The sequence below is a fragment of the Pithys albifrons genome, chromosome 17, assembly GCF_047495875.1.
Source record: "Pithys albifrons albifrons isolate INPA30051 chromosome 17, PitAlb_v1, whole genome shotgun sequence".
In the NCBI taxonomy this organism is placed as follows: domain Eukaryota; kingdom Metazoa; phylum Chordata; class Aves; order Passeriformes; family Thamnophilidae; genus Pithys; species Pithys albifrons.
In genome coordinates this window covers 3,472,466-3,500,242 of record NC_092474.1, presented here as the reverse complement: position 1 = coordinate 3,500,242, position 27,777 = coordinate 3,472,466, and the positions used below count along the sequence as shown (strand labels likewise).

The 27,777-nt window shown below is 40.4% G+C and overlaps 1 protein-coding gene across 4 annotated transcripts in view; it reads left to right on the top strand.

Moving 5' to 3' along the window:
• Positions 1-27,777, top strand: part of ADGRD1 (adhesion G protein-coupled receptor D1) — a 150,019-nt gene that overhangs the window by 53,973 nt on the left and 68,269 nt on the right. For all 4 annotated transcript variants that reach the window (XM_071572318.1, XM_071572316.1, XM_071572315.1 and 1 more), the window contains one exon: positions 26,990-27,063. In XM_071572318.1, the coding sequence (XP_071428419.1) occupies positions 26,990-27,063 (74 nt within the window). The remainder of the gene's footprint in view (positions 1-26,989; positions 27,064-27,777) is intronic.

Here is a 27,777-nt window from a genome sequence, read left to right as displayed (position 1 = left end):
CTCCCTCAGACAAATGGGATATTTGCTCATATTAAAATAATTTGCCATGTCCAAAATACATTGAGAATGTTTCCAGAAAAACCTTTGCATCACAAATTTGAAGGATATTGATGACATACTTTGCCTTTCATGACTTTTACCACAGTGTACTAATAACTTGGTTATTTTTCATGTTGTCACATGTGGCCATAGTGAAAATAAGGACAGAAAAATCCCCAATGCCCAATTCCCTGCTGTCTGCAGGGGTCATGTACATTTGCAAAGAAGGCATGTAAAACATAGTACCTTGATCTCTCCATCTGTTTTTTGCAGGTGTAAGCAATGGCATGTAAAATAAGATGTTTAGAAATGTTCTGTATTGGTCTGACTCTTCTCAGAATTTAGTCAGTGCTGACAAATATAGAAAATTCTCTTTTTTTTTTGGTGCAAGGTAGATCATTCAGTCATGCCTCTGCTCCAGGCAATGTGAAGTTTCTTCTTCCATTCCTCCCTTTGGAATAAGTGAGCTGCAGAATACCTGAGAGTGATCCTTGGAAATGGTGTGGTCCAGGTGACCAGTTTTGTGTCTGTGCCAACTCACCCTCAGGAATGTTAATGCAGATTTACATGCAGGATTATTATGGGGTAGAGATGGGTTCCCTCTTGCCTCTCACTCCACAAGTGATTGTACAAATCTTTTGGCAACTGAGCAAAATTAATGCCAGACATTTCATTCACAGGGACTGATTGTTTTCTAAGAAATTGGGTTGTGATTTAATGTTTCCTCGATGACTATCCAAAAATATTAGTGGTCCTGATCAAAGTCCAGCTCTGATTAAAGTGTGAACTTCGCTGAATCACGGACCATTTCCAACAAATTCCAGAGCACAAGAAAAGATAGCCTTGGTTCCCAGAAATATTTGGGCCAGCACCACCCTCCCATCATTTGCTCTGTACCCCAAACAACAGCTCTGCCCATTCCAGTGCAAAACCAGGCTGGACTTTTCAGGGTCCTGGGGTTGCTTCACTGACCCAGGGCTTTTTTCTGGTATAACTGACAATGTTATCTATTAGGAAGCTCTTCTGGTGTCAGAGTGTTGGCAGAACCTTGTCAGTGGGAATGAAGCTGTGATCCCAAACCTCCTGCACTGCTCTCAGTGCTCTGAAGCCCAGAGGGCAAAGTGCTTCACAAAACAATTGAAACAATCTTTCAGATTTCCTGAACTGCTCTTTTATTCACTCAAACTCGTAACTTTGGATGGGCTGAATTAGGTGTCATTTGTGCTGAAAGGATTGAATAGCTCTGGCAAAGTATTTATAAAGCTGTGTAGTATTTTTAAAGTGGAAATATTTTATTTCAGTACTTGCACATGGAATATCTCTATTTCTTTTAAGGTGACATGTTGAATTGGAGTGTTTTCTATGTTTTCTGTTTCAAAGGTGAAACAAGACTCAAGGTTTTGTTACATACATTGTAACAAAGAAAAAAATGGATTTTTTTTGCAATCTAGAATATCTCACTACAACTTCCCACCTTGCTTGCTGTTTTAATCACCATAACCAGGCTCCTCAGCAGTTTGCTACACTCAGCTCAGTGCCTGAGTGACCTTCTACTGATCTTCAGGAGCTTCTGGTTTTCTGTTTCTTGACCTGTGAGCAGCACCCAACAGTGCTTGCTGCCTTTAGAGACCAAATGCTGACAAACTTCCTTAAAGAACAAAGTTTTCATGGTGTGTTTTGTATTATGATGTCCCACTTCATAAAGATAAACTTTAGTAAGCTTTTTTTTTAATTACTTCTGAATATTCCTTGTGGGTCTCTGACAGTTTGGATCTGGTTTTTTTTCCTTCTATTTTCTGTGAATTATAATGGATTTAACTGGAAGCTGTGATGAAACACTTTACCAAAGTGTTTTCATAGCTTTCTTATCCACCTCCAGGTCTTGAAGTGTCCATGAAGTTTGGTATAGATGTTGGAAAAGTCAAAATGAGTCCATTTTTGTTCTCATTCTGCTCTCTATACAAAATCAACCTCCAATTTCTGTCCTGCATACCAGGCTCTAGTTTGTATCAACAATGGCAAATGTATAACATAACTTGATTCTGGAATTAGAAGGCAGAACATAGAAACAGTGTGTGTATAGGTAAATAGTGAGAAGATGAATACTGAAGGTCTGTTCATAACTCTGCACAGGATATACACCAAACCTACACTGGGAGTTGTTTATCTTGCAGGATGTGTGCTCAGAACAACACTGAGCCTCTTCTGCCTGACAGGCACATTTGACACTCAATTTTGTACTAACAAGGAGATCCCACACTTGGAATGCAAACTAAATGAATTGTCCTCCTTGGATAGATCAGGCATTACACAGAGGGGTATTGTGTGGGAGAAAACCTCGGGAATAGTTGAGTAACCAAGATAATTTAGGAGAAACAAGGGGGTATTAAAATCAATCCCTGCTGCTAAGTAAAAACTAGGTTGATATTTAGGACTGGAAGATGAATCAACCTATTCAATGCCATCTGTATAAATTACCAAATAGATAGGACTGAAGGAACAACAAAATGGAAAAAAAAGACTCACTAAGGTGCAGCAACTGTACAAGGCTACAGGGAAAAGCTACATAAGAAAGAGAAATACATGTGGAGGTCAGCAACTGAATATATTTTCAGTCATCAGTGCCCATATTTCTGTCTCCAGTTTGCAGTTGTCAGCAGCTTCAAATGTATTCACCTTTGTGTAGCCTCTTAACCAGGCTGAAACCTGCAGGTATGGCTTTCTTCAGAGGCAAACAGGGTATTTAATGCCCTCCCACAACTCACAAGCAGGTCTAAGGTGTTTTAGGGCACTGACATGAAAGCTGAAAAATTTGCTGGTTACCAAATGCATAAAGAAAAGGGTAAAGATGAAGTGGTTATTTGAGGAATAAAATAATGTTGGACTTTAGGAAAAGAGCTGGCAGGTGAGATAAACCAGGCAGATGGGAAGATGGCTATTGTAGGTAGTGCCCCACTGGATCAGGTAAAGACGTGTGAGCATCTCCTCTTTGAGAAGTTAATTCCTATCTAGGAGGAGTGAGTGTCTGACCTGGGCACTGTTAACAGAGCCCCAGCTGTCACTGCTGTCCCCAGATGAGTTTTGTTAATAGTTGTTCATCTAATTGAAGTGGTATTGTCTAAATGATCAGCAGTCTTATTTAGCCACATAAAAGAGATAACTAACCTTTTAAATTGTCATTCTCTTTCATACCTTTCCCCTTTTTCCAAGGCTTCAGAACAAATTGTGCACGGGCAGGTGTATAATTATAATGTACCTGTGGTTGTCAAGCAAGTTTTCTGCCTTTCTGTTACAAACCCTAAGTTCTCCAAGGGTCATCAACTCTTTCAGTGGCTCCTTTCTCCTAAAATCCCAAAGATCTGGATGCTTGGGGAACAATTTCAGAGCGAAACCCAACAAAAGCATTTAACATAAGCCTACAATATTCAAGTTTTGAGGGCCTTTTGCAAGTTTTTTTTTGCTGTTAGGCAGGGGTTTATTTGGGGGAAAGTGTTGCATACCCTGCAAGAGCTTCTTGCCTCTGCACTTTAGCACAAGAGAATTGAATGTTATGCTTTGCTGTTATGCTGCCTCCTGACTCCACTGAGCAAGTTCGATGAGAACTAGGCAGTGGCCCTTGTTTGGGTGTTTTGAAAATTTTTCACAATGTGACTCTGAGACATTCTGACCTCAAAGAAGAACCCAAACAGTGCTCAAAAAAATCAGTGAAGAGCCTTGGGAATCAATAATAAATAAAAGGCTTTTCTGCTTTCAGCATTCCAGATTAGGCAAGTCTTTTTTTCTCACTATCTCAAATACCCATGTTCTGAGCGTGCCTGCATTTCTGGTGCAGTGGCTCCCTCCTTGGAGACAGTGCTCTCCCTGATGCAAGAACTCAATTGGACAGCACTGAGTTTTGCATAAAAACCTTATGTAGGACAAGTCTTCTGGGTTTCACTCAGGCAAAACTGTGCAATTTATCAATATGAGGAATTAGAGCAGGAATTAAGTGTAAGAGTGTAAAGATTTTGTATCACTTTATTCTTTTTCTTTCATGTAATACAATGCCCTGAGGTGTGGTTTGGCTTCAGAGGTATTGGGAGGGCAGCAGGGATTGCAAACAAGTCATAGAGTGGGGATGCTGAGGGGAGGGGTCCTGTACAACCTCTCAGGACCTGCCCTCTGGAAGGAGCTGCAGATCCACTTCCACAGTCACCTTCCTTCCTTCCTTGGTCTCTCTGGGGCAGTCTGTGCCTGCAGAGGACCACAGGGAAGGGGAAAGACTTCTGCTGTCAGCAATATCAGAGGAAAACATCTTTTTTTCCTGAATTGTAGTATTTTGTGACTTCAGTCTCTTTGATGATCTTAGAAATCTTTTCCAACCTTAATGATGTTATGATCTTTCACATATTGTTCCTGTTTTTTCTTTAAGACCTTCCAAGACCCTCTAAGTCTTACCTTGCCCAATGGGTGCCCTGTTGCTGCTTATTTCAGAAACAATAAGATACTAAGACTGAATTTGGGAGCCTGAGCTTGTCCAGCCATCTCACCTCAGGCACAGCTGCTGAGTTAGTCTTCAGCTTCAGCTCCTCACCCCTAAAAAGAGTATAACTAGATGAGATGCCTGATTACTGTTGTGAGGGTTAAGTGAAATAGTAGTCCTGAAATGAAGAAGACTTTTTAAGTAACTGAGTGTCATGGTTTAATCCATCAGGCAGCCAAACACTGCACAGGCCCCCCTGGTGTGGAATGGGTAGAGAAATGGAAAAAAAAAAACCAAGTAAAATTTATGGGTTGAGATAAAGGCAGTTTAATAGGAAAGAAAAAGGAAGGGAAGATAACGATGATGATGATGATGATGATGATAGAATCATAGAATCATAGAATCGATTGGGTTGGAAAAGACCTCGGAGATCATCGAGTCCAACCCTTGGTCCAACTCCAGTCCCTTTACCAGATCATGGCACTCAGTGCCACGGCCAATCTGCGTTTAAAAATCTTCAGGGATGGTGAATCCACCCCCTCTCTGGGCAGCCCATTCCAATGCCTGAGCACTCTCTCTGGAAAGAACTTTTTTCTGATCTCCAACTTAAATTTCCCCTGGCAGAGCTTGAGCCCATCGTGCCCCCTTGTCCTATTGCTGAGTGCCTGGGAGAAGAGACCAGCCCCCACCTGGCCAGAACTTCCCTTCAGGTAGTTCCAGACAGTGCTGAGGTCACCTCTGAGCCTCCTCTTCTCCAGGCTAAACACCCCCAGCTCCCTCAGCCTCTCCCCATAAGGCTTGTGCTCCAGTCCCTTCACCAGCCTTGTTGCTCTTCTCTGGACTCACTCCAGCCCTCAATATCCTTTCTGAACTGAGGGGCCCAGAACTGAACACAACACTCAAGGTGTGGCCTCCCCAAGGCAGAGTCCAGGGGAAGGGTCACTGCCCTGGGCCTGCTGGCCACGCTATTTTTGATCCAGGCCAGGATCCCATTGGCCTTCTTGGCCACCTGGGCACACTGTTGGCTCCTGTTGAGCTTCCTGTCAATTAGTACTCCTGATGCCATGTCATGATGGGCATGATGCCATATGGTCTGAATATCCCTTTGGTCAGCTGGGCACAACAGTCCTGGCTGTGTCCCCTCCCAACTTCTTGTGCCCTCAGCTTGGGGAGGTGCTGTGAGAAGCTGAAAAGTCCTTGACTCAGGGTAAACACAACTTAGCAACAACTCAAACATCAGTGTGGTATCAGCATAATTCTTATCCTAAATCCAAACCACAGCACTTTACCAGCTACTAGGAAAGAAGTTAACTCTATCCCAGTGAAATCAGGACACTAGGCAAGTCTTTCCTAACAAGATGGCATAATTCAATAACAAGTAGAGTGTTAAATTCATATTGCACAATATTAGCAAATAAGGATCATGAGGGACAATAAATCCCCCACACCCTGGTCTTAATTTATTTTAAACAGCAAAACAAATGAAACCCAATTAAGATCATAAGTCATAGTGTGAACAGAGTCCAGAAAAATGTCAGTTCCAATAAATATGGCAACTAAAAGTGTTGGCATAAATTCCAAGGATTTATATCATTGGCACCACAATAAGGCCTTCTTTAGTTGATCTTGAGACATGACTCAAAATGTGAAGAATGAGAAGATAAATATAAATAAAGGGATTTTTTTTCCTAAATGCTGAAAGGGTTATTTTTAACACAGTAAACATTTTCATTTTAAGTTAATACTAGTTAGGGCAATTAGAAGAACTCAGTGGGTTTAGCACAACCAGCTGAAGTATTCAAGATAATCTGTACTGAACTATCACAGAGCTGGATAAAATAGATTATTATACTAATCAGATTATAATAACCCAGAACATCATTCACAGTCTTCATAACCAGCTCTTGGTAATGAGTTCTGCATTACTTTTCCTTAGATATAACATTTCTGGAGAGAGAGAATTTATTGCTCAGAATATAAACTCTGCACTCACATTTTTTTATTGCAGTTGAGGTTTTGATAGCAGGGTGACTGATGCATCAAACAGTGGGGACCAACTCAGAAAGTTGGTGACTAAAGCTTCTCTGAGAGCCATTTAGAATGAGTGAAATTCATCTCATGGTTTCCCTTGGATGGAGCTCCATAAACAGCAGCAAAACTATTGTTGAGTTCTGGGGCTCAGAGCTCAAAGCTGAAAGACCCATTGCAGAGAAGTCCATCTATGTAGAACAACACTCACTGCAACAAGTTTTTGACCTGAAGTACCTGAGATATTTTTCATCCCTTATTTTAATAACATTAATGTTGAAATAACAAATACTGCCTGGGAAGGAATACATTAGAGTCATTCAAGTGATCTCCACCAGAATAATTGGCCTACAATCAAGCTGTAATTGGCCCTTTCAAGTAGGTTGAGTGATATAGATTGATTTAAAACAAAGGAGCTCATTTTTTTCCCCCCAGTAAATAATAGATGTTCATTTCAGATTCCACATTTTTAAAAATAATTAATCAGGGGATGTCATTCTGCTAATCTGAAATAGCTTCTGACAAAACCAACAGGCTTTGGCATGTAGCTTTAAGCTTCTGCTGGTGGGTGTTAGAGGTGGGTATGTGCAAATTTCTGTTTAATCCTGATTTTTATTGCTTCTTCATGCTATACAAGACCTCTCTTCAGTAGATATCTGTTTAAATCAAAGTATTTGATTTGAGCAAATCATCATATTGTAGTGATCCAGAACACTGAGAGCAGGAAAAAAGCTGACAGCAAATGACTGTCTTATGAAAAGCTAAGAAAGGTACAAAAAATATGTAGGGAGAACCCTAAAGGAAATAGAAGATTTGACCAGCAAGTTAAATTAGAAGGGTAAAGTTTAAAGCCATCTCTTCCAGAAAACCTTGAAGGTTTTGTGAAATAATACAACTTCTTCAGTCCTGAAGAATTGATTGTAAGAGTTTGAATAAAAAGAATAAAAATGGAAACTCTGTAAACCTTTGCTCAAGCTCTGAACCAAACTGTACCTAAGTTTTTATGAGATTCAAGACATTTTTACCTTAAAAATACAGGGTAAGACTATGCACTTCTTGCTTTGTGTTTGAACTGGATGTCAATGCTACAAAAATAGCTTTTTATGTGGCCTTTCTGGTTTGTGGCTGACCAGGCTCTACAGTGAATCTCATGCAACTGTCATTCCCAGGAACTTGAAAAAGATGCAGTTTGTGTGCCAGGTTCCAGATATGCTCTAAGTAATCCATGCAGTTTGGGAGCAGTGTCCCACTTTTCTGAGCTTTCTAAAGTTATAGTAAGAAAAAAACCCTGGAAATTATCTGGTTTTGGTAGAGTTCATCTTCCTGCCAATACACCACTCTTCTTCTTTTACCCCCTTTCCTATGATATGCCTGCTCCAATTTTAAACAGAACCAAGCTGAGCCATCAGAAAAATCTGTCTTCATCCTAAGCAGCTCTGAGAGACCTGTCTGGGATACAAACCCCAACATTTGGAAGTTCTGGTGCTGTGAGGGTAATTCAGATGCTTCATGTTTTTCAACCTAAACATATAAATTTCCACAGTCTCTTTGGTTTGTTCTAACTCACTGAAACAAAAGCCTGGATGATCAGAAAAGCTTCTTCAGTGTTCTCTTGTTCTTATACATTTTACCCACAGTTTTCTGGACTGCTGCTGCATTCAAGTCTAAACTGCTTTCTGTAAGGATGAATATTTAGATGAATCTGCTTGCATAAGAAGCTTAATTTCATATCTTTACCTCATGCTTTTGCAGCCTTACATGTGGTCCCTCCATTAAAGCTGCTGTCTTCCCTCCATCCTTAAGTTTGTGAACTGCAGCTGTATAAAGGGTGTGTTTGTAATTGTGAAAACTTAGTTTTACACTGACCAAGCCTTTGGTATCTACAACTCATTTCTGGATCTGACATAACCTCCTTCTGTAACCTGGAGCAAACTATTCAAATGTAGTTGCATCACTGAGATGAAATAAAAACAATTCTGATGAATTATCTCAAGAAGGGAAATAGTCCATAATAATTCAGAGCCTTCAGTTTTCCCATCTGGGAGATGGACATAATGACCTGCCAGCTCTATTTTCTGTTCTTAACCCTTCTGTTCTGCTCAGCTCTTTGGCTCTTCAGAGCTGAAACTGTGTGTGTGCTCAGGGCTTGGTATGTTGGCACCTGACACACACCCAGCAGAGAGATTTTAGGATATGTTGCTGCACCACTGGTTGAAATTATTGGCAGGTAATTCATGATATTGTTTCTGATTATCTTCCTTTTTCAATACAATAAATATTATAATTCCAATATTTAAAAGTATTTTTAAAAAAACAATTTTCCCACCCCTGCCTTCCAAATGAGATCTGAACAAGCCACATTCTGATCCCTCTGAAGTCAATGGCCAAGTTCCCACTGACTTCACAAAGACCAGGAGTTGGCTCTTTATGTGTAGATATTATATTTGCAATAAAAGCAAACAAAGCCAACTGCAAACAGCTCGGGCAGCTCACATAGTTGCTGGTTTCCATATGCCACAAATATTTTACTATTTGGTTTGTGTCCATTTCTCATCATAAATTTGAACCAGACATTTTTTTTTTATTCAACTTGCTAGTAGGATTTTCGGAGAAGAAACTGTTATGCCAAATAAATCACCAAGTTCTGTCTACAATTGTTTTCATAGTGATTTCATGTTTTCAGCCAGACCTCTTGCACTGCATGTAATGTGAGGGGAAATAGCACACATCAAAGGAGCAGCCTGCATTTGCCTCAAGTGCCTGTGTGCTTGGTTTCTGTGATTCATGTAGCATTCACGTATGCTTTACTTGAATATTATTTATTGTAACTTTAGTCTCTTGGAGTAACTTCAGGAGAAAATTTATTCTCTGTTGAAGTCACTGCCTCAACAGAAAGATTTAACTGAATTCCTGCTAGTTCCTGCTGGGGAAGTTCATCTTCTTTTTCTCTTTCCCTTCTTTTATTTACTCAGATACAGAACCTGTATATTTTTAGAGTGGTGACTTGTTCCTTGCATTAGTGAGCAGCTGAGCTGCCCAAATTAATTTGTTTAATTTAGCTCAATTTTATTGGAAAGAAAGTCCCGAGAAGCAACTGAACTGGAGTGGAACCTTTCTCCAATCCAGAAGTTTACAAGGCTTCTTATTTCAGGTCTTTTTGCTGCCACAGATCAGATCGTTTGACTTATAGCTCAAGACAGGTTTTGGGAGAAAAAACACTATATATAAATGAAAGATATTATTATTACTATTACAGGGTTCTCTCTAACTTTTATAGTTTATAGGCTGTCAGCATTTTCTTTAGAAACCCTGTATTTTAGGTGTTGGCCTTGAAGCTGTTCTCCAAAGTTAAAAGTTGAAATGCTAAAAACCATCTCAAAGCAAAGTCCCTCCTCTCTCCTTTTCTCATAAAATGAAAACAAGCTCTTTAGAAACCTTTGCATCACAAAGACTCAGATGAATAAATGACATTTTTGGCTTCAGGCTTTTTCATGTGCTAAAACAAAAAAAAAAAAAGAAAGAAAAAGAAGGAAACAAGACCCTCAGAATACAACAAAAAACAAATAAAGCCCCAAAGCTTTGTTTCTATCTTATTTTAATGCAGATCGCTGGAAGTCATCACTCCAGTGAGACTGATCTTGTCGTTTACAGAATTTGGGTAGATCTGATCCTCTTGCCACCAAAACCAGTGAATGAACTCCCTATTGTGGGAAAAAGAAAAGGCTTGGGGAAAGCAGGAGAGTAACAGCTTTATTTATGGCTGGGGAATATGAGCAAAAAGAAAAATGCCATGTAGGTCCTTAGAAATGTGGGTGATAAATAAACCTGCAGGCTCTACAGGGAAACCTGTTCTGTTGTCAAAGTCAGGGATAATGGATACTTCTGAGATGCCAAGATATGTCTTCTGGGCAAAAGCTTGGTATGATTGAATTTAATAAGGTGCTGTATTGCATATATGCTGAAAAACAAGGGAATGGGATGCAGAAGAGAAGTATTAAAGTGTTTGCAAAATGTCACAGTATTTTTGTTCAAAATCAAGGGAAAATTTTTTATCACTCAGTGACTTCTTGAGGGAAATGGTATGTAAAATTCAAACCTTTCAATATTTTAATTTTTAGAATTTCATGATTTTTTTTTCCAGTCCCACTTGCACAAATAATGGGAAAGGCAAACAAAATTATAAAATACAAATAAAAAGTAGAGAGGAATGTTTGTTTCATGTAAAATTTCAGCAAAAATGAGAAACAATTCTTTGTGAATCTGTGAGTTTTCTGTCCAGAGAATGGGTAATTTCACACCACAAAGCAATTTCATGGACAGACATACATGTGATTTTCTTCTTTGCTTTATGTGTATGAGAAAACCATCCAAATCTCCCAGTAGGTCATTTTATATTTCATGGGTTTCTGACTGGGCTCTTTGTGCACTCAGCATTTGTAGCCCTGGCTCTTTTTTTTGGGTGTGATTCTTTCTACTCTCAGATAAACTGGTGTATAATTTAACATAATTGGAGAGAGTTCATTCTGTGCAGAGAATGTATTTTTGGACACTCTCTCCTGTGTTCATTCACTTGTTTGTGTGATTTCCAACCACAATCAAAGCCCTGCTGGCTCAGTCCAGAAAATGTATTTTAGTTTGCAGTTTGTGCTGTGCCCAAACACATCATGTGTTTCAGCTTGAGAACAGAGTGAAAGAAACAGAAAAGATATGTGAAGTTAGAACTGGATACCAATGGCTTGGTTGGAATAACATGCACTCTGTTTCCAACTCAACGTGGGGGTTTTCCCTCAAAGAAAGTTTTGTGACTTCAAGGAGTGCTGGGAAACAATTTCCCTTTGTTTCCATCAACTGTCCCTCTAAGAAAAGTACGTCTAAAAGCCACAACCAAACAACCAAACAAGCCAATTTGCACAGTGCCCAGAGCCCTCTGCAGCAGTTCTGCTCTCTGGGCTGTGTTTCTGTGTGTGCTTTGATTCAGCTCTAATTTATCTGTAGGTTTTTCAGTGTATTTCTGTGTTCCCACTGAGGCAGAGGGGTTGTCAGGCACGCAGGGGAAGGAACAGAGAACAGCCCCGTGTTCCAGTCCTTCAGCCTGTGCTTGATAAAAAGATGCAATCTCGCTGCAATCTCGTCTGTCTAGGATGAATTAAGGAGGAGAGTAGATTACTGCTGTCTGGACTGCCCGAGGCTGGAATTAGTTTCACTGTTTTTTTCTATTAAGTTTTAAAATAAGGTGATTATTACTATGATTTCAGTCCTTGAGGAGAGGGAAGAAAAAGGAGCTGAAAGCAGCACAAGTGGCATTTGGATTTAGAGAGAAACAGTATTTTAATGACCTTGATTCTTCAAGAATACGACATGGATCTGCAGCACAGATTAGATCTCACAGCCCTCAGAAATGTGACAAACAGCTCCTTAGTGTTTACATTTCACCAGATGTGTTCACATGAATGTCATCTTTTTGTCTTCTCATGCAAGTTCTTATGACAGTTGTGTTGCATCCCTAAATATCTCTACTGACAGCAAATGAGAAGATCCTTGGAGTGGTGCAGACCAAAGGGCATAATTTTGTTGCCTGAGTAACCCCATCGTTTGTTTAGGAGACTAGAGGGGGAATGATGCTGGTTCCTTAACTTGAAAAGCCCCTCAGTTCCTCCCCTGGGCTGTGCAATGCCTCAGCTCAGTGCAGGTGGTTGAAATGTTCTCCAGCAAAGCTGCAAATTCCTCTTTACAGAGAATAAGATTGTACTTTTGGGAAGAGGATACAGCTGGAATTGGTGGAATGGATGAAGGAAGGGCTGTTGCAGACAGCAATGGCTTTTCTGTCCTGAGCATTCCCTTACCCAAGTTGCTCCTTTAAGTTCACATTTCTAAACATTAGGGCAACCTGTGTCTGAGTCAATCAAAGCAAAAAAAAAAAAAAAAGAAGAGAAAATAGTGTAAGCTGGAAAATAAACAAGCAAAAAGCAAAATGTACCTTTGTAGGAGGCCACACCTCTGTGTTGCAAAGGATTCTGGTGCTGAAAAGCATTGGAGCTGGCAGTACTTTCTAGTAATGGAATCTTGAGGAAGTCTGAAGTCTCTGAGGGTGTTAATGAGGAATTTTGCTGGCTCTGTAATGGAGACAATGGTCCAAAACTCCTTTAAATCCAGTGAAAGACTGGAGCTGGCTTGAATGGGTTTGGGATCAAGCCATGAATTTAGTAATGTAGCTCACTTTGTAGGCAGAGTAAGTGGGACATACCGGGCTGATGTTTCAGCTCAGTCTGTCACTGTTGCACTCACCCTGGAGCTCCTTAAATCTCCAGGGAACATAATGAGACTAAGCATATGATTACAGGTCTGTATGCAAACTTGCATTGGAACTCCTTGCATTAAGAACTCAACACTGACCTGCCTTAGTGACCAAATTGTGAAAAGCTGCTTTTACAGGTAGCAGACATTAAAGGCTGGATATCCCTGAAACATCCTGACTCACCTGACACACTGGATGTGGTCTTTTGATTTTGTTGCTCTTCCTACTTTACTGAGGTTGAATGTGTAGAGAACTCAGAGAGTTTGCCAAGGCAAAAAATGAGAAGAGACATAGGAGCAAAACTGCAGAAAAATATCTGGTTGGATCAGTATTTTGCTGGTGGGAAATAAGCAGAAATGAATCACTAGTGTGTAAAAAAGAAAGAAGAGGCTTGATTGTGTTACTCAAGTCCTGCTGCTGCAAGTGCTTAGAAGATTCCCTGAGCTACTCTTTGCCCTCCACTGGGTGCACGGGGTGCATCTTACTTAGAATGTACCCAACATGTGCTGGGCAGAACCAGGGGTAGCTGACTCTTGTGCAACACAGTTTGAAGAGGCATAAGGAATAATTCTGATGGGAAATAATATTTCATGTGGGATTTTGCTACTTTTGAAAGTTGTATTTTCCTCCATTCCTCAACATTTTCTCTGTAGGACTCTGAAGCAGGTTTCAGACTCACTGTAATCGTGGCTGAGTCCAAGAGGAAGAAAGGGGTGTGCTTTCCCTTCCCTCTGCTCTCTTCCCGTTTTTCTGTCCCCTTCCTCAGGCCCTTCTGCTTCCTGATTTTGTGGAGCATGAGGAGATCATGATGAAAGGCTGGCCACAAACTAGAAGATTGCCTTTAAATTATATTCCCTTTCTTTATATTGACGCTCAAGGCTATTTCACTCTGGTGCTTTAAACTTCTGATTTATTAACAGGCACAGCCTGGGCTGTCCCCCACGGTGATCATGATCCCCACGAGGTAAATTGCAGCCCTGTGGTACTGGTTTTATGAGAGTGCTTCTGTGATGCTCCCACCAACTGCAGCAAAGCCTTTTGTGTGCAAGGCAGCCTGAGAATCCCAGTGATTGTGTTGATGCCCCTGATAACTTACTGTGCAGCAGAGAATCTAAATACATCTCTGGGGAAGGTTGTTTTGCTTCTTCTATTCTCTAGTTTCAGAAATACTCTATTTTGAATCATTTACCACAAGAGTTTGTGCAAGAGCCTCTCATCTATGTGAGAAATTACTTGACATTGTTAATGAACCACCTTTTATATCTTTCTAAGTAAGCAGTAGATGACATGAGCATGGGGTAGACACGCACAGCATGTGCCATTTTTGTTTGTGAGGATACTGAACGTTCTCAAATTGTAAGTAATGCTTGGAAGGAATCTCTTGACTTATTTGGACTGGGTATCACACTGTGACAGGTTAACAATCATCTCTTTATTTAAAAAATACACTTAATTTTTTAGGCTATCAGTCACTTACTTGAGTATTTATAAACTGTAAAAAGGAGGTCTTAATTGGAAGTGTTGCCCTATTGGAAATATTCCTATGGACACTAGCAAGAATGATTCCAAAAATAATGTGTTTAACAAAAGAAAGAAATCTCCATATTCCATGGCATAAAACATCCTGAATGACACTGAGATGACAGTGAAATAGTTGCTGTAATGTTCTGAGACGCTGTGTTCCTAAAAATGGACTGTCTTTAATAACTCTAAATCACAGCAGAACAGGAATATTGTGCCTTGTACCCACTGAAGTTACTGGGAGTTTCCCTGCTGGTTCTGGTGGGAACAGAATGGGTGCCTCTGAGCCCTATAAAACTACTGGCTTTTGATTTCTGGTTTGTAACTTTTCTGATGTTCTACAGAATTCTCCTAGTAAATTAAATTGTGCACTCAGCCATTTCTGTTTACATACGATTATGGTTTTATTAGTTCTAAAAGCATTCCCCCTATTTATGTAATATATTTTTCTTAGAGAAGAAAGCACAACAAGAAAAGACACCAATTGATTTACAGGGTGCCTGTGTCACTGGAGCTTAAAAGCTTCTGTGTCAAGATGCTTAAAAATCCAGATTATCATGCAGTGACATTTCCCTGAAGTGCAAGAACAAGAAAGGAAAGGAGCGTAGCAGCATAGCCGTGGAAGGGAGAACATTTCTCATTCTTTGCCCATTTTAAATGGTTGTACTAAGTCATTGACAAGCGGGTTTGGAGATCTTGCAAAGCCCTGGTGACCAAAGCCGCATTCCTCAAACCATTAGATCAGTTTCCAGAGGGACCCGCTGCTGATTTCAGGAATCTCATGGAAAATCTGAGCTCCAGACAAATAGTGCAGGCTGGGAGCTGAGTAACTGTGGAGGCATCTGAAGTGACGGCAGGAGATGCCTTTCTGTGGGCTCTGTGACATGCCTGGAGGGATGGTCTGGCAGCAGCGATTCCTTCTCCAGCACTTTGCTGCCATTCCTGAGTTTTCTGTGGCACGTTGGGTTTGCTGTGTCCAGCTGCACACAACTCCTTTGCTCGAATGTTCTTGTAAACTTTCAGCTGAGGACAAGCTGCTGTTATTTACAAAGTGGCCAAAGACTGAAAGGTTGAATGTTCTCCTACTTTAAAACTTCCATCCTGGTTATCCTGGGAAAAAAAAAAAACAACCATACTGAACATTTCTGCTTCTCAGGAATGCTGCATTTATTGCCTTGTGTGGTTCCTGCCATCCCAAGGGCTCCTGGCTGGCTGGCAGATTGGCACATGCAGCTCTCCAGCCCCTCTGTCCATCCAGGCTGGCTGATGCTCTGTGAGGAACTGGAGGATGGCTGTGCTCCTGCTGCAACCCCTCAGCACAGTCCTAGTGCATCATCATCATCATCATCATTGTCATCATCATCATCATCATCATCAGTCATCCTCATCATCCTCCTCCTCCTCATCATCATCATCATCATCACCATCGCAGAGCCAGGGCCATGACTTAAATTCCACTGACTGTTTTTCTGCCTCTGCTGCATCACCAACAACATCTTTGTCTGTGCTGTGTCTGGAGACAGACACAAAGCTCCACTGACTTCCATTTTCTCATCTGAAAAACCAACTCAATGGCTTAGTCTCATATTGCTCAACTTTGTAGTTGGAGTTAATGGACCAGGCCCAATTCCTGACTGGTTCCCATTTGTTGGATGTGGCTGATGCATAAATCAAATAGTTCTGGCATCCTGACATTTCCTATGAATGAAAAATGACACTAAATAGTTGTGTGGATTTCATCCCTATTCATGCAACAAACTAAACCACAACTCATATTTGGCAAATGTACAGAAATGGGAGAAAAGATTCAAATCAGAGGAAAAAAATGTTCTTCAGAGAGGTTTTTTTCCCCACAATGAAAAGAAAAATAGGGGGGAAAAAGCAACAGTGGAAACCCATGAGCTTAATCCTTGAAAGATATGGTCATGAGAACATAATATCTTAATGGAGTGTTAAGGTCTGAGCAATAGAGTCTTGCAAGAGAGTGCTTTATGTCTCTCTGCCTCTCATGAGCATTACAGAAGAGCGTTTTTATCTCAAGATGAGGATTAATTTTAGATCCAACTGGGTGCAGATCTGGCCTGTATCTGAACACACCAGTCCTGCTCCTGTCCTTGCCATGAGTTTTCTCATTAATTCACTGTACTCAAGACAGAAGCTGTAACTTATTAATGTGCTAGAAACCTTGCTTTTTTGTGGGGTTAGTTTTCTTGTTTTCAGATAATTATCACTCTGTGGCTGTCTGTTTGCTAGAGCTGGGGCAAATGAAGCAGTGGGCATGTGTCTCCCCACCCAGAGTTTGGGGAATGGAGTCAGGTGAAGAAAGCCCCTCACTCTGGTTCACTGTGTACTTAGAGAGGTGTCCAGCTGTTATGGGGAAATGCCACAGCTTCAGGCTGTTCATGAACACAGGATTCCACACTGATCCCTGCAGACTTCAGCTGTGTCCCCCCTGGGCAAAACATGATACAGGAGTCATGTTTTAGTCTGAGACATTACAGAGTAAATAGGGAGGATAATGAATGTGAAACGAAACATAGAGACAGGAATGGACCTGTGAAAATTAGGGAATAAACCCAAATGTCCTGAATTGAAGGGGGTTTTTGATTACACAGAATGAACATTCCCTTAACTCACCTAATGGGTCTTGACCTTAAGCAAGCCTAAGTTTTCTGTAATATTTTCCAGTCTAGTTACAACAGTCTTATCGTAGAACTGTGTGCTGTGTCTCTCTGAGAGCCTTTGTCAGGAGCTGTGGCTTTGCAACTGGAATGTTTATTGTACTCTGTCATTATTTATACTCCATCGCGTCCATTGACTGCCTGTCCCACCCGCTCCCCGGAGATTAGAGGAGTCAGGGAAGGGATAAATGATGATCAGCAGCCAGTCAAGGCATGTATGAGCTGAAAGAGTCAATATAAAACAAAGGCTGCCACATATAATTCACAAAGAATGCGAGTCACTGCCTTTCAGAGGCAACATCCGCATAGCCAGAGTTTTAATGAGAATGGAAAATGCTAACATATAAATCCAGTCCTAGAAAAAAAAATTAGCAACAAACGTCCTGAGTGGTAAATATCCTTACCATTAAGCCTGGTACTCTGTTTCTGACGTGAACTATTAAAGTTCCTCCTAAAGCTTTCATTAAATCATGTCTTCAAAACTCCCCTTAAAACCTGGTCCTTTGTTTGGAAAGAAATGTTAGCAAAGATGATTCTACAAATGGATGAGGATAAAGCAACAGAATATCTTACAAAATCTAGGTTTTTCCCTGGATCTGTAGCCCTCACCATGTTGTTATTCCTGTGGTGTTTTCTGTCTTGTCCTGGTTCATCCATGAGTTTTGGCTGTATTAGGCATCTTGTGTCCCCAGACCTACAAAGTTACTCATTCCCAGAAGCTGATTTTGTCCCTGGAGGTGAAGTGCAGGGGACCACAGTCTTTGTAAAGGAGATAAACACATTATTCCCAATTATTCCATAAGCAGTCCATTATTCCTGTTCCGATCATGCAGAGTAAATGAATTGTTAATATTTCACTGCTGCACACTGTCAAAGTCCTTGTGCTCTTCAAAAAGGACACAGACTTTGGGTTTTGTACGGGAAAACTGGAACATCTTTGTATCTTTGTGCCTTTTTTTTTCACTGGTCTACTTAGAAAAGGTAATACATATTGATTATTCTCTTGGAAATCTAACTATGTGCCTATTGTGGGAAAAATTGCCTAAATAGTCTCTAAAGCCTTTTCCATATGAGCAAATATTGATTGATTCTTTTTATCACTATGACTTTCACTCTTGTAGGAAAGAGAAATGTTTGCTAACTCAGATTTTGTTTCTGGTTTGGCAAAGAAATTTGTCCGACTGAAACCAAAAAGGGCCACTGAGACTTTTCACTGTTGTTGGGTTTTTCAGTTTCATGTTGCTTTTAAATTCAGCACAATTTCTTGTTGAAAAATGTTCTTTGTAGGTACCAAACCTCTGTTTTATGGGGTTTCAGTTTCACCTGTGTTTTGGAAAATGTAGTTATCAAAAATCCAGGCATGTGTTATGTGGGATATGGGTGTCTGTACTGTGGAAATTGGAGCAAATGCTGTCAGACCCTGCCTGCCTGTCCTGCTGCTCTCTGTGGTGTCACAGGGGCACAGTGCTCAACTCCAGCTGGTGCTGAGCTGTTCCACTTTCTTGTTTCTGATTTGAATTCTCTCTGCACCACTAACATGGAGATTGTGAATTGTAGCTACCAGCTGAAGCATTTTATCTGATGCAAATGTTTCTCTTCTTTAAAAAAAAAAAGCCACCAGGAGGAAAAGTCCAAGCGCTGTTTTGGAAACTAAGAATTGTGGAAATATTACCTAATAGCAAAAATATTCCTAAAGCTGATTCTACTCTGTGCATCCCTTTAAGGGATTATGTTTTTACTTGCCTTCTGGTCCCTGTCACAGCTCTTGTCATTACCTAGACAATGTTTCCTGTTAAAGAGCTCTGCGTTGGGCCTGGATGGTTGTATGGCAAAGGGAAATATTTCTGCCTATGTCAAAATACTGCAGGTGAATGGGGGGAAAATGATTTATTTACCTCTTTCATTATGGGTCTGTTGGATTAGAAAACCTGTTTTTAAATAGCCTTTTCTACCTCAGTCAGACCAGTTGTTTCCCTTTGGTAATACTTTTGCATGAGTTAAGCAAAGCAAAGTAGATTAAGAAAGGGTGTATAGAAGGCACATCTGCTTCTTGTTTTAGAAAAGCAACACATTTTCAATACAAGAGTGTAGAATAGCAGAAAAAGGAAAAAAACCCCAAACTTAAGAACTGACAGTGCCATCTATTTCACTGAGCAGTTTTGGAAAGTTATCATTAGCTTGTATCAGCATGACCACAAAATCTCTTGTATTATGCTGCTTGTAGGGAGGGTGGAGACAAGCTGAAAAGATATTTCATTCATCTATCCAAAAAAACTTCTAGCAGTGTATGTGACAGGTATTTGCAAAGCTGCTGGATGGTTTGCAGAGGCAGTTTTGTAAGTGGCTGACTTGCTTTAAAAATTGTGTTTTCAAGGGGCCTGGGAGTGCAGGAGCAGCATAAAGCAACAGAGGCTTGGACCAGAGGAATGAACACCACAAGCAGTTGCATTAATAGCCAGCCTTGGCAAGAAGTATCTCACAAAATTACCTCCTGGAAAAAAAGGGCCAAATGCCTGTCTGTGGGGTAGTTTGGGATTTTTAGTCTTACTTCTCCAAGATTACTTCCTGCCTGGCCCATCCAGCTCAGATGTGTTAAGGCAGAACAGAGCATAAAGGACAAAAGTGAAATCTTGGTTAGGGGAAATTGGCCCCACAGGAGCCTGTTTATGGCTCCTTTGTGACCTCCACTTCAGGGAGATTATAGATTTTAAACAATTATATATTTTTATTATTTATTTGCCAGTCTGAAAACTCTTTGAGCCCTGAAAATCACATTGGGTTTCTTTTTTGGTCCAGTGAGAGGTTCTGGACCTGAGTGTGTGTGTATTGGAGGGGAGTTGGTCAAAGCAGAACAGCTGCTCTGCATTACATTGAACCAAAATAAGGTCTTTTAAGCAATGAGTAACTGCCTCAACATGGGCACCTTGAGTAAAATAACCTGCATTTTTAATTACTTGATTTAAATTAGATCTCTCTGGAGCCAGACTGCCTTCATTAATTTTGGAGAAGTAATGTCTGGTTGGAGGTTGTGCTCTGAGATGGTTGAGGGCAATGTGGAGTGTCCCAACAAGTTTGATCATTCTGGTTCAGAGTAAAACTCTATCAATAACACACAGGAAAGAAACTGGCTCTCACTTGCTCTCTCATTTGAATTGACCTGCTAAAACTCAGAGAGGTAAGGAAACATGTCCCAGGTGCATCAGTGTCATTGGCTTAACTTTGCACTTGGTCCATCCTTCCATGTCTAAATCACATGTAGGTTTAGATGGCTGTGTACATATAATTTTTTTTCTTATATATGGATATAATTGTTTAACTGTAAGGACATATCAAAACCTTCTATCTGCTATATTGCTAATTACTTAAATGAGACCCTTTCTAGAGAGACAATATTAATATTTCCACTTTGCCACTCTTTGGAACAAAACTGTGCTTTAAGAGATGTGAGAAATGTTTTCACTTGAGCATTAAGGCAGCTTTTCATCCACATCATCAGTTCAGTCCTGTGTCTGTTGCTGCTCACATAGGAAATGCTGCTGTGCTAAGCCCAGCTCCTCACTGACTGGCATTTAAATTTTTTAACATCAAATATTTACTGAAGTAACTTGGTTGCTGCCCAAATTGAATTTCAGAGGTCCTTTTCCTGCATTTCCATTTGTGCATGCCTTCCACTGAAGTCAGCTCCATGCATCTCTAATGAAAATGAACCTGCTGCTTTCTGTGGCTATTTTTCAACCTTTCTATGCTCCCCTTTATTTCCATGATTTGCAACAATATTGTGTTATTAATCCAGATTGCAGTCAATGGGAGTTTGGCTGGGCTTGCACTGCAGTGCTGCATCTTAAGCAGTTCTGGCTTCCAAACTGGCAGAGTTTGGCATGAAACTCCCTGGCACTGCCCAGTGTTTACCAACACACACAAAACACCCCTCAAGGCCAAATGCACCCAGGCCAAAGAGAAGGAAAGAGGGAAGAAAGATATTGTTACATATTTAAGATCTTTCAAACTGAGGAATGTATAGGGATACAGTCCATAGGGGAGGCTGAACAAGGTACTTTGGGCTCAGAAACTCTTGAGTCGTGGCCTCAGCACTGCCCCACTGATGCTGTGTTAGGTGCCTTTAGGAGGGATCTTCATTAATGTAACTTCCATGGGAATTTTGTAGCTGTAAAACTGAAGGTAAACCATTTGGGAATTGTGATGTGTGTTTAGGGAGTTTATAATTTTAACTCAAGGGTTGCAGACAGTTTCCATTGCCAAAATTGCAGCTTTCCTCAAGCAGTTTGGAAAAAACTGACTCTTACATTGTTTGGCACCCAAGATCAGAGAGAAAAGCTACTATTCTTTTAACAGACCTGCCCTGGCACCTGGAGTACATTCAGCAATCACTGCCCCAGCTTTTCTAGGTGCCACCAAGGTTACTGTGCTGTGAGCAGTAACCTGAGCTGGATCAAAGAGACAGGTGGAGAGAGATGAGCACCAAGTAATAGTCCCAGTTTCTGCAGATCCTGAGTAAGTGTGTGACAGGTGCACAGTGCTGGGCAGCCCACACTGAGGTCTGCAGGTGCTCACATGTTGACTTGGTGGCTGTTACATGAAGTCCCTTGTGCACTGTTGCAAAAGAGATGGGATCCTAATGGGGAAATGTCATTTTTATTTAAATGAATGTGGACTTGCTAGTCAAAAAACAGCAAGACCTTCTGATGCTGTTCACATTCAGAAGTAATTTTTTTTTTGCTATGTGAAATAATTAAAAAAGAAAGTACCAGGACAATTTCCTCACTCATTCCCTCCTCCTTTTCTCTCTCTCTTTACAAAAATGATATCTAGTGGAGCAGCCAAGATATTTTTTCAGTCTGTTGCTCATGGGTCTTTTCATTACTTTTTTGTTCTCACACGGCTTGCCCAGTACAGCAGCTGTTAAATGGAGAACTCTGGGAACTGGGGAAGGCTATTGGTGTAGCATTTGATTAACATGATTTTTGCAGGAAATTGATATGTCAACTATTTTTAGCCTCAGGCAAAGGAATGGTCAAACCCAATTTATATGGCAAGCTTCTCTAATTTCAGGTGCTTTTATAACCTCTGATATTTCACCAGTTTAGAACTTTATATTGTTGTCTGTCACAATCTTCCACCCTTTGTGATATCATGCCATGTTTTTTAACTCTATGATTGTCCTATTAAGAAATACATTCAGCAAACTTTCCTCTTGGCCCTGGGAGCCTGCAGTGTTTTGTTCATTGCTTCAGTAAGTGTGTGTTGGCACAACTCTTTTCACAACAATGAAACAACTAAAGGTCTGGCTTTTATCCACAACACACTATAATTCCCTATTCATAAGCTAAATTGCTTTTTGTACCATTTGTAAATTTTTTGCATTACATATGCTAAGTACATCTCAGGGTGAATCAGTCAAATGGACTCTAAATTAAAATAGTTGGCTGATCTAAGCCCAAAGTCTGTTGCAATGCAGTTTTCTCACAGCTTGGAAGAAAACAGCCAATACAGTCACTATAGAAAGAGGTGATTATTCTTTCTGCCTGTCTTTTTTCAGGTAACTGAGTAGATGAATGTACCCTAAAGTTTTAATCTTCTAGGTAATTAGGAGAAGCAGATGAAAAGGGAAGTCAATAAACCGTGTGTCCCTGAATAGGTCACGCCAACAGTCAGGATGTCACTGTGAGGACAGGAAATCCTTAAATTAGAAGCATCATTTTAGGCTCTAATTTAATCCATAAACCAGAATCAAAAGTGCTTTTGAGTCATACAAACATAAGAATATTTCAGTGGGGCTGTGAACTGCACAAAAGGCACAAGGATACAGACAAGAGTCTTGTGACTTTTCTTGTCCTCTTGAAAATAATTCATGGTATTTTTGGAGGTTGAGAAAACAAGGCTTCAAAATATCTGAATTAGACAAAATTCTGTATTTTGTAAACAGAGATGAGTGAACTCAAAATTGAACTTAATAGGATAAATTATGAATTGCTTTGGATGAGAGGAAGTCCAACACCCAACACATTGGGCTTGGAGCTGCTGAGTTTAGATCAAGGACAGATTTGACTCAAAGGTTTGTCCTGTTTCACACTGGAGAAAGAAGGTGCACACACTCTTCTCTTGGTGGCCACCACTATGTAGATATATATTTGCTTTTTATATTTGGGGGAGAAGAGGAGAAACAAGCTAATCTCATAAAGGTTCACCCCACCCTCTGCTTGGCTTCTCTTCCTTGGCAAGCCTTCCCAGCAGCAGCTGGCTGCCTGTTTTTCTTCTGCAATTGTGTTCATGACATTTCCTGCAACTAGGTTTTCCTGAAGGTTTCCAGCAATCTTTTCAACCCACATCCCCCTTTTTTGGCCTCCTCCTCACCCACTAACCATGGCTTGGGCCTCGTTCCCAGCAAGTACCTTATCCCCATCACACATCCATGTAAGCCCTCCAGACAGACATTGAATTTCTGGGGTTTGCTTGTGGGTCTGACTGAGTTACTGAGAGTGAGTGGTTGCTGTAAGGGATGCTGAACAGCCATGCTGTAAACAGAGACAGTCACAGAATCACTGAGGCTGGAAAAGACCACCCAGCCCTTCCTCAAGGTACTTACTCCATTAGACAGACACAGACTTTGCCCCATTTCTTACTGAGGTTGCTTTTCCTGTTTTAATGTCATTCTTTCTTGGAGAAGTTGCACGTAGCCCTCTTCATGCAGAAGGTCTGATAGGAGGGATGTAGATGAGGGAAAGCTCATGCACAGATCCTGGATTATTTGGCATGCAGGTACTTTCCCTCTCCACACTCCTGAATGCTTCATAAACTGTCCTTTCACAGGCTTTTATAAACACTCAAATGACTTAATCTTTTAGTGTAAAAGCCTACTTGTATTTCAAGCTTTCTGTTATCAATGTCATTAAATCAATATCCTCCGTTCTACAGGATCCAAGTCACATATAAGCTGTCACACACAGTTTAACTTAAGAAGTGCAGTATTTAGGAACAGTCAGTTTGTGTTTCATAGATTAGAGAGTACTTTGAAGTAGAGTTGTTGAGGATCAGAGGAGGTTTATTCCTCTGTAGCCAGTTTTTTATACATTGGGGGCTTTCTGTTCTAGTGACAGTTTTGTTGCAGCCCTTCAGTGAAGTTTGAGAAGATGAGTATTTTATGCAGTTATCATAAATGGCACTGGGAAGCTTTGTGAAGAATATGTCATGGGTGATAAAGCATAGGACATATTCTTTAAGAGAAATAAAAAGGCAAATTAGTATGGACCCTTCTTTTCAATTTTTTAATCTATTAATCTATTTTTTATTACTATTATTTATCCACTTTTTTTCCATCTGGGTACACACAGTTCTGGACAAGTCAAAGGCTGTATGGCCTCACTTGGTGCAGTTATTGTCTAAAAAGTGACATCTGTGTTTAGAGATGAGATGGAGAAAAACAATAATTTGTCCCCTGCCAGAGGTACATAATCGAGAGTAAAACGTACATCTGGGATTTATTTGTGTAAAAAGATACACAACTGCAGTCTTCTTGCAACCTGACCCTGTGGTGCCCTTTCCATTCAGTGTATTAAGAATCCAGATTTATCTAGAGAGATCTTACAAATCAGGAATGACAATTATTGTTCAATCTTAGCTCTTATTACAGCAGATCTCTTTTTTCTTTCTTGTTTTTTTTTTTAGCCACTGTTTGTCATAGGAGTGAAATAATTTGTAATACAAACTGACTGTAGATTCTTTCAGCTTCAGGAAGGCCATGATATGATGGGCATAACATTACACAGCACGACGGGCAAACACAAGTGTGTTATGTGCTCTTGCTTATGCTGAAGCAGAATGAACTCTGCCAACAAAACTCCACATTAACTGAAGTTGCAGAAAGCAGTTTTCCAGCCAGGGGTTATGGATTATTAGTCTTCTGCAGTTTCTGAGCTAGTTCTCTTCAAGAATGCTTTGAGCAGCCAGAGATGGAATTAGAGGAGGAAGCAGTTTCTGAAAGATGCTGCATTTCATGGATGGAGGGTGTGCAGGACCTGCCATTGTTAAAGGGGAGGCTGTGGTGGGGCACTTGCTGAAAGGAATGGGAAGGTCAGGACTGATGGGTCTAGCAGGGAACATACCAATTTGATCCTGAACTCTTGTACAAGGCATTCACAGGGCAGCCAGTGTTGGGCAAGGCCTATCATAGAATCATCAAGGTTGGAAGAGACCTTTAAGATCATCCAGTCCAACCACCAACCAGCACCACCACTGTAACCACTAAACCACATCATCCAGTGCTGGATCCAGATGCCTCTTAAACACCTCCAGGGATGGTGATTCCCCCACCTTCCTGGGCAGTCTATTCCAATGCTTGACCACCCTTTCCCAGATGAGGAAGGACTCCTCTGTCATTAACATTAATTAACATCATAGACTTGGCTTTACTGCATCTCTCTCTCCACAGCTGGAAAGAAAGTGCCATGAGCAGAGTGGGGGTTATATCAGGGAGATATTTCCTGATGATGAGGGATGTGACTCTCTCCTGGTGTGGCACACTGTGAGACTGTGAGGTTTTAGTGTTTGCTTTGCTCCCCTTGTGGAAAAGGGCTACAGGGTGTCACCAGAGTCCCAGGAGAAGGTAGAGACTCTTGGCAGGTGAGTGACATTCCTTCCTCTTCACAAAGCACCTGACCTGCAAGCTCAGCTGTTTCTGTGGCAAAGGCTTGAGGAAAACAGAGTGAGGCAAGAACTTGAAGCTTTGTCCAGGGATGTGCTCAAGCAGATAAGCAAGTTCTGTTTATGTAATCCAGAGATGGGAGTTAAGGAGAAGTAAATGTCCTTATCTGCAGCATAGCTACTTGAGGTGTGTGCAAATCCAGTAGGAACGTGTGGATGGCCCTGGTCGTGCAGAAATGGTTTATTATCACTGGTGAGGAGGGATCTGTGCAACCTTGTGCCTGACACTCCTTGTTGAACTGGTGGGAGAGGAGAAGGAAAATTGCATGAGAAACTTCTTGTACTTGGTTGAGTTTCAGCATGATGAGGTGATGGGTTTTTTTACTTCTTTCTCTAAAATAAGGAAAGCAATACTTGGTTATCTTTCAGCTTGACAGCAGAATTGTGTCGCAATAATCTGCTGTTAATTCACCAGCGATTTGTCTGTGTTGAAGACTCTTGTAATTAAAAAGTGCAATAAGACAGGGTCCACACAATGTGGATTTTGGGGATTTATGTATTAGAAAGGGTTGAATAAATCCTGGAAATCCTCTACTTTGCATATTTTGTCTGTAAAAAACTATTACGTCACTCCAATATAATTTGAATTATTTTGTCATCAAGTGGGTGTAACAGAGTGGGGAATGGGGTCTCAAAGCTGCTTGAATATAGGGGATTGAATGACTCGTTAAATCTGTTTACAAAAGATAGAAATTATGTCATTATCATGCTGAGGTATGTTAAAATAAAATCTTGAATTATGGCATTGCTCTTTCAGTTTGATTGTATGTTTTAAAATAATTGCTATTGTGGAAAGAAAATGTCTGTGAGTTGGTCATTGTAATGCACATATTTCAATGTTATTAATCCTAAAATGTGACATTTTTATTACCCAGTGAGAACAAATGATGAGCAAAACTCAAAGAAGCCAAATATGTGCCGAAGAATAATGCCCCAATCCTCCAAAAATTAACACTTCTATTTGTGCATTTACACAATAAATAATCCAGGTTTGCTGTTTACTTCAATGGGACACAGATTTCTCCCTCAAAGTGGCATGAGTTTAATCCCAGTGTGTAAAATTAAACTGAATATCAGCCTTTACATGTTTGGGTCTTGTGTGAACAATTTTGCTGTCAGTTATGGTGTATTAATCCAGAATAAGTCTCTTGAAATTATTGTAGCCTTGAGAATTTAAAGTAGTTGAATAGTGGAATTTAGTCCTTTTTAAACATTCCCTCAGGGTTTGTATTTTTTTTCTTGCAGACGCCCAGGCAATACAGCCAAGCACTAAATAAGAGTAACAGAGTTCATCTCTACTGTGCCTTTCTGGACTACAGGTATGTCACATAATTTCAAATTCTTTCACTTGGTTGAATGAAAGTACACTTTGTGATGCTGTGTGTTACCTATTTCCTTCTTGTATCCTTTCATTTGTGGAAATAAAGAAATGGAACCATGGGTTTAGAAAAACCACAGTTTGATAGTGGCTCCTGACCATTAATAGGAGACTTGTTATTCACAGACCCTGGGTAGGTGGGGGATTGGGAGACTGAATAAAGTTTGTAATCAAGACTGCAGAATGGTACAAATCATGGTTATCTTGGTTTAAGATTGTCCACTTGGGCAGATGCTTGGATGTTTTAGGATGGCAAACCTCCAGCACAGTCTTTGTTTTCACTGGATCTGTGCCTGTGTCACAACATTATGTGAGATCAGCATTTCAGAGCTGTGAATTTTGGCCAATGCATGGAATGGGTAAATATTATACTCCTGAATGCAAATTAGATTTAAAGGGAAATAAATATCACCTCAAATTTCACTCAGAAGATAAAAGCTATGGAAAAGCAGTAGCTTTTTAATTTTTTTTTTAGTTCTGAATAAATTTATTCTGATTTTTATTTTGAAACATGCTGTTCTTACTGAATTAATTGAGAAAGAATACAAACAGTGAATTTTAAATTTGATGAGGATTAACAGCTTTTGAGCCATAACAGAATAAGCCTAATTAATGTAGCTACAACCCATGGTGCTGTGATCCCTCCTATCAGCTT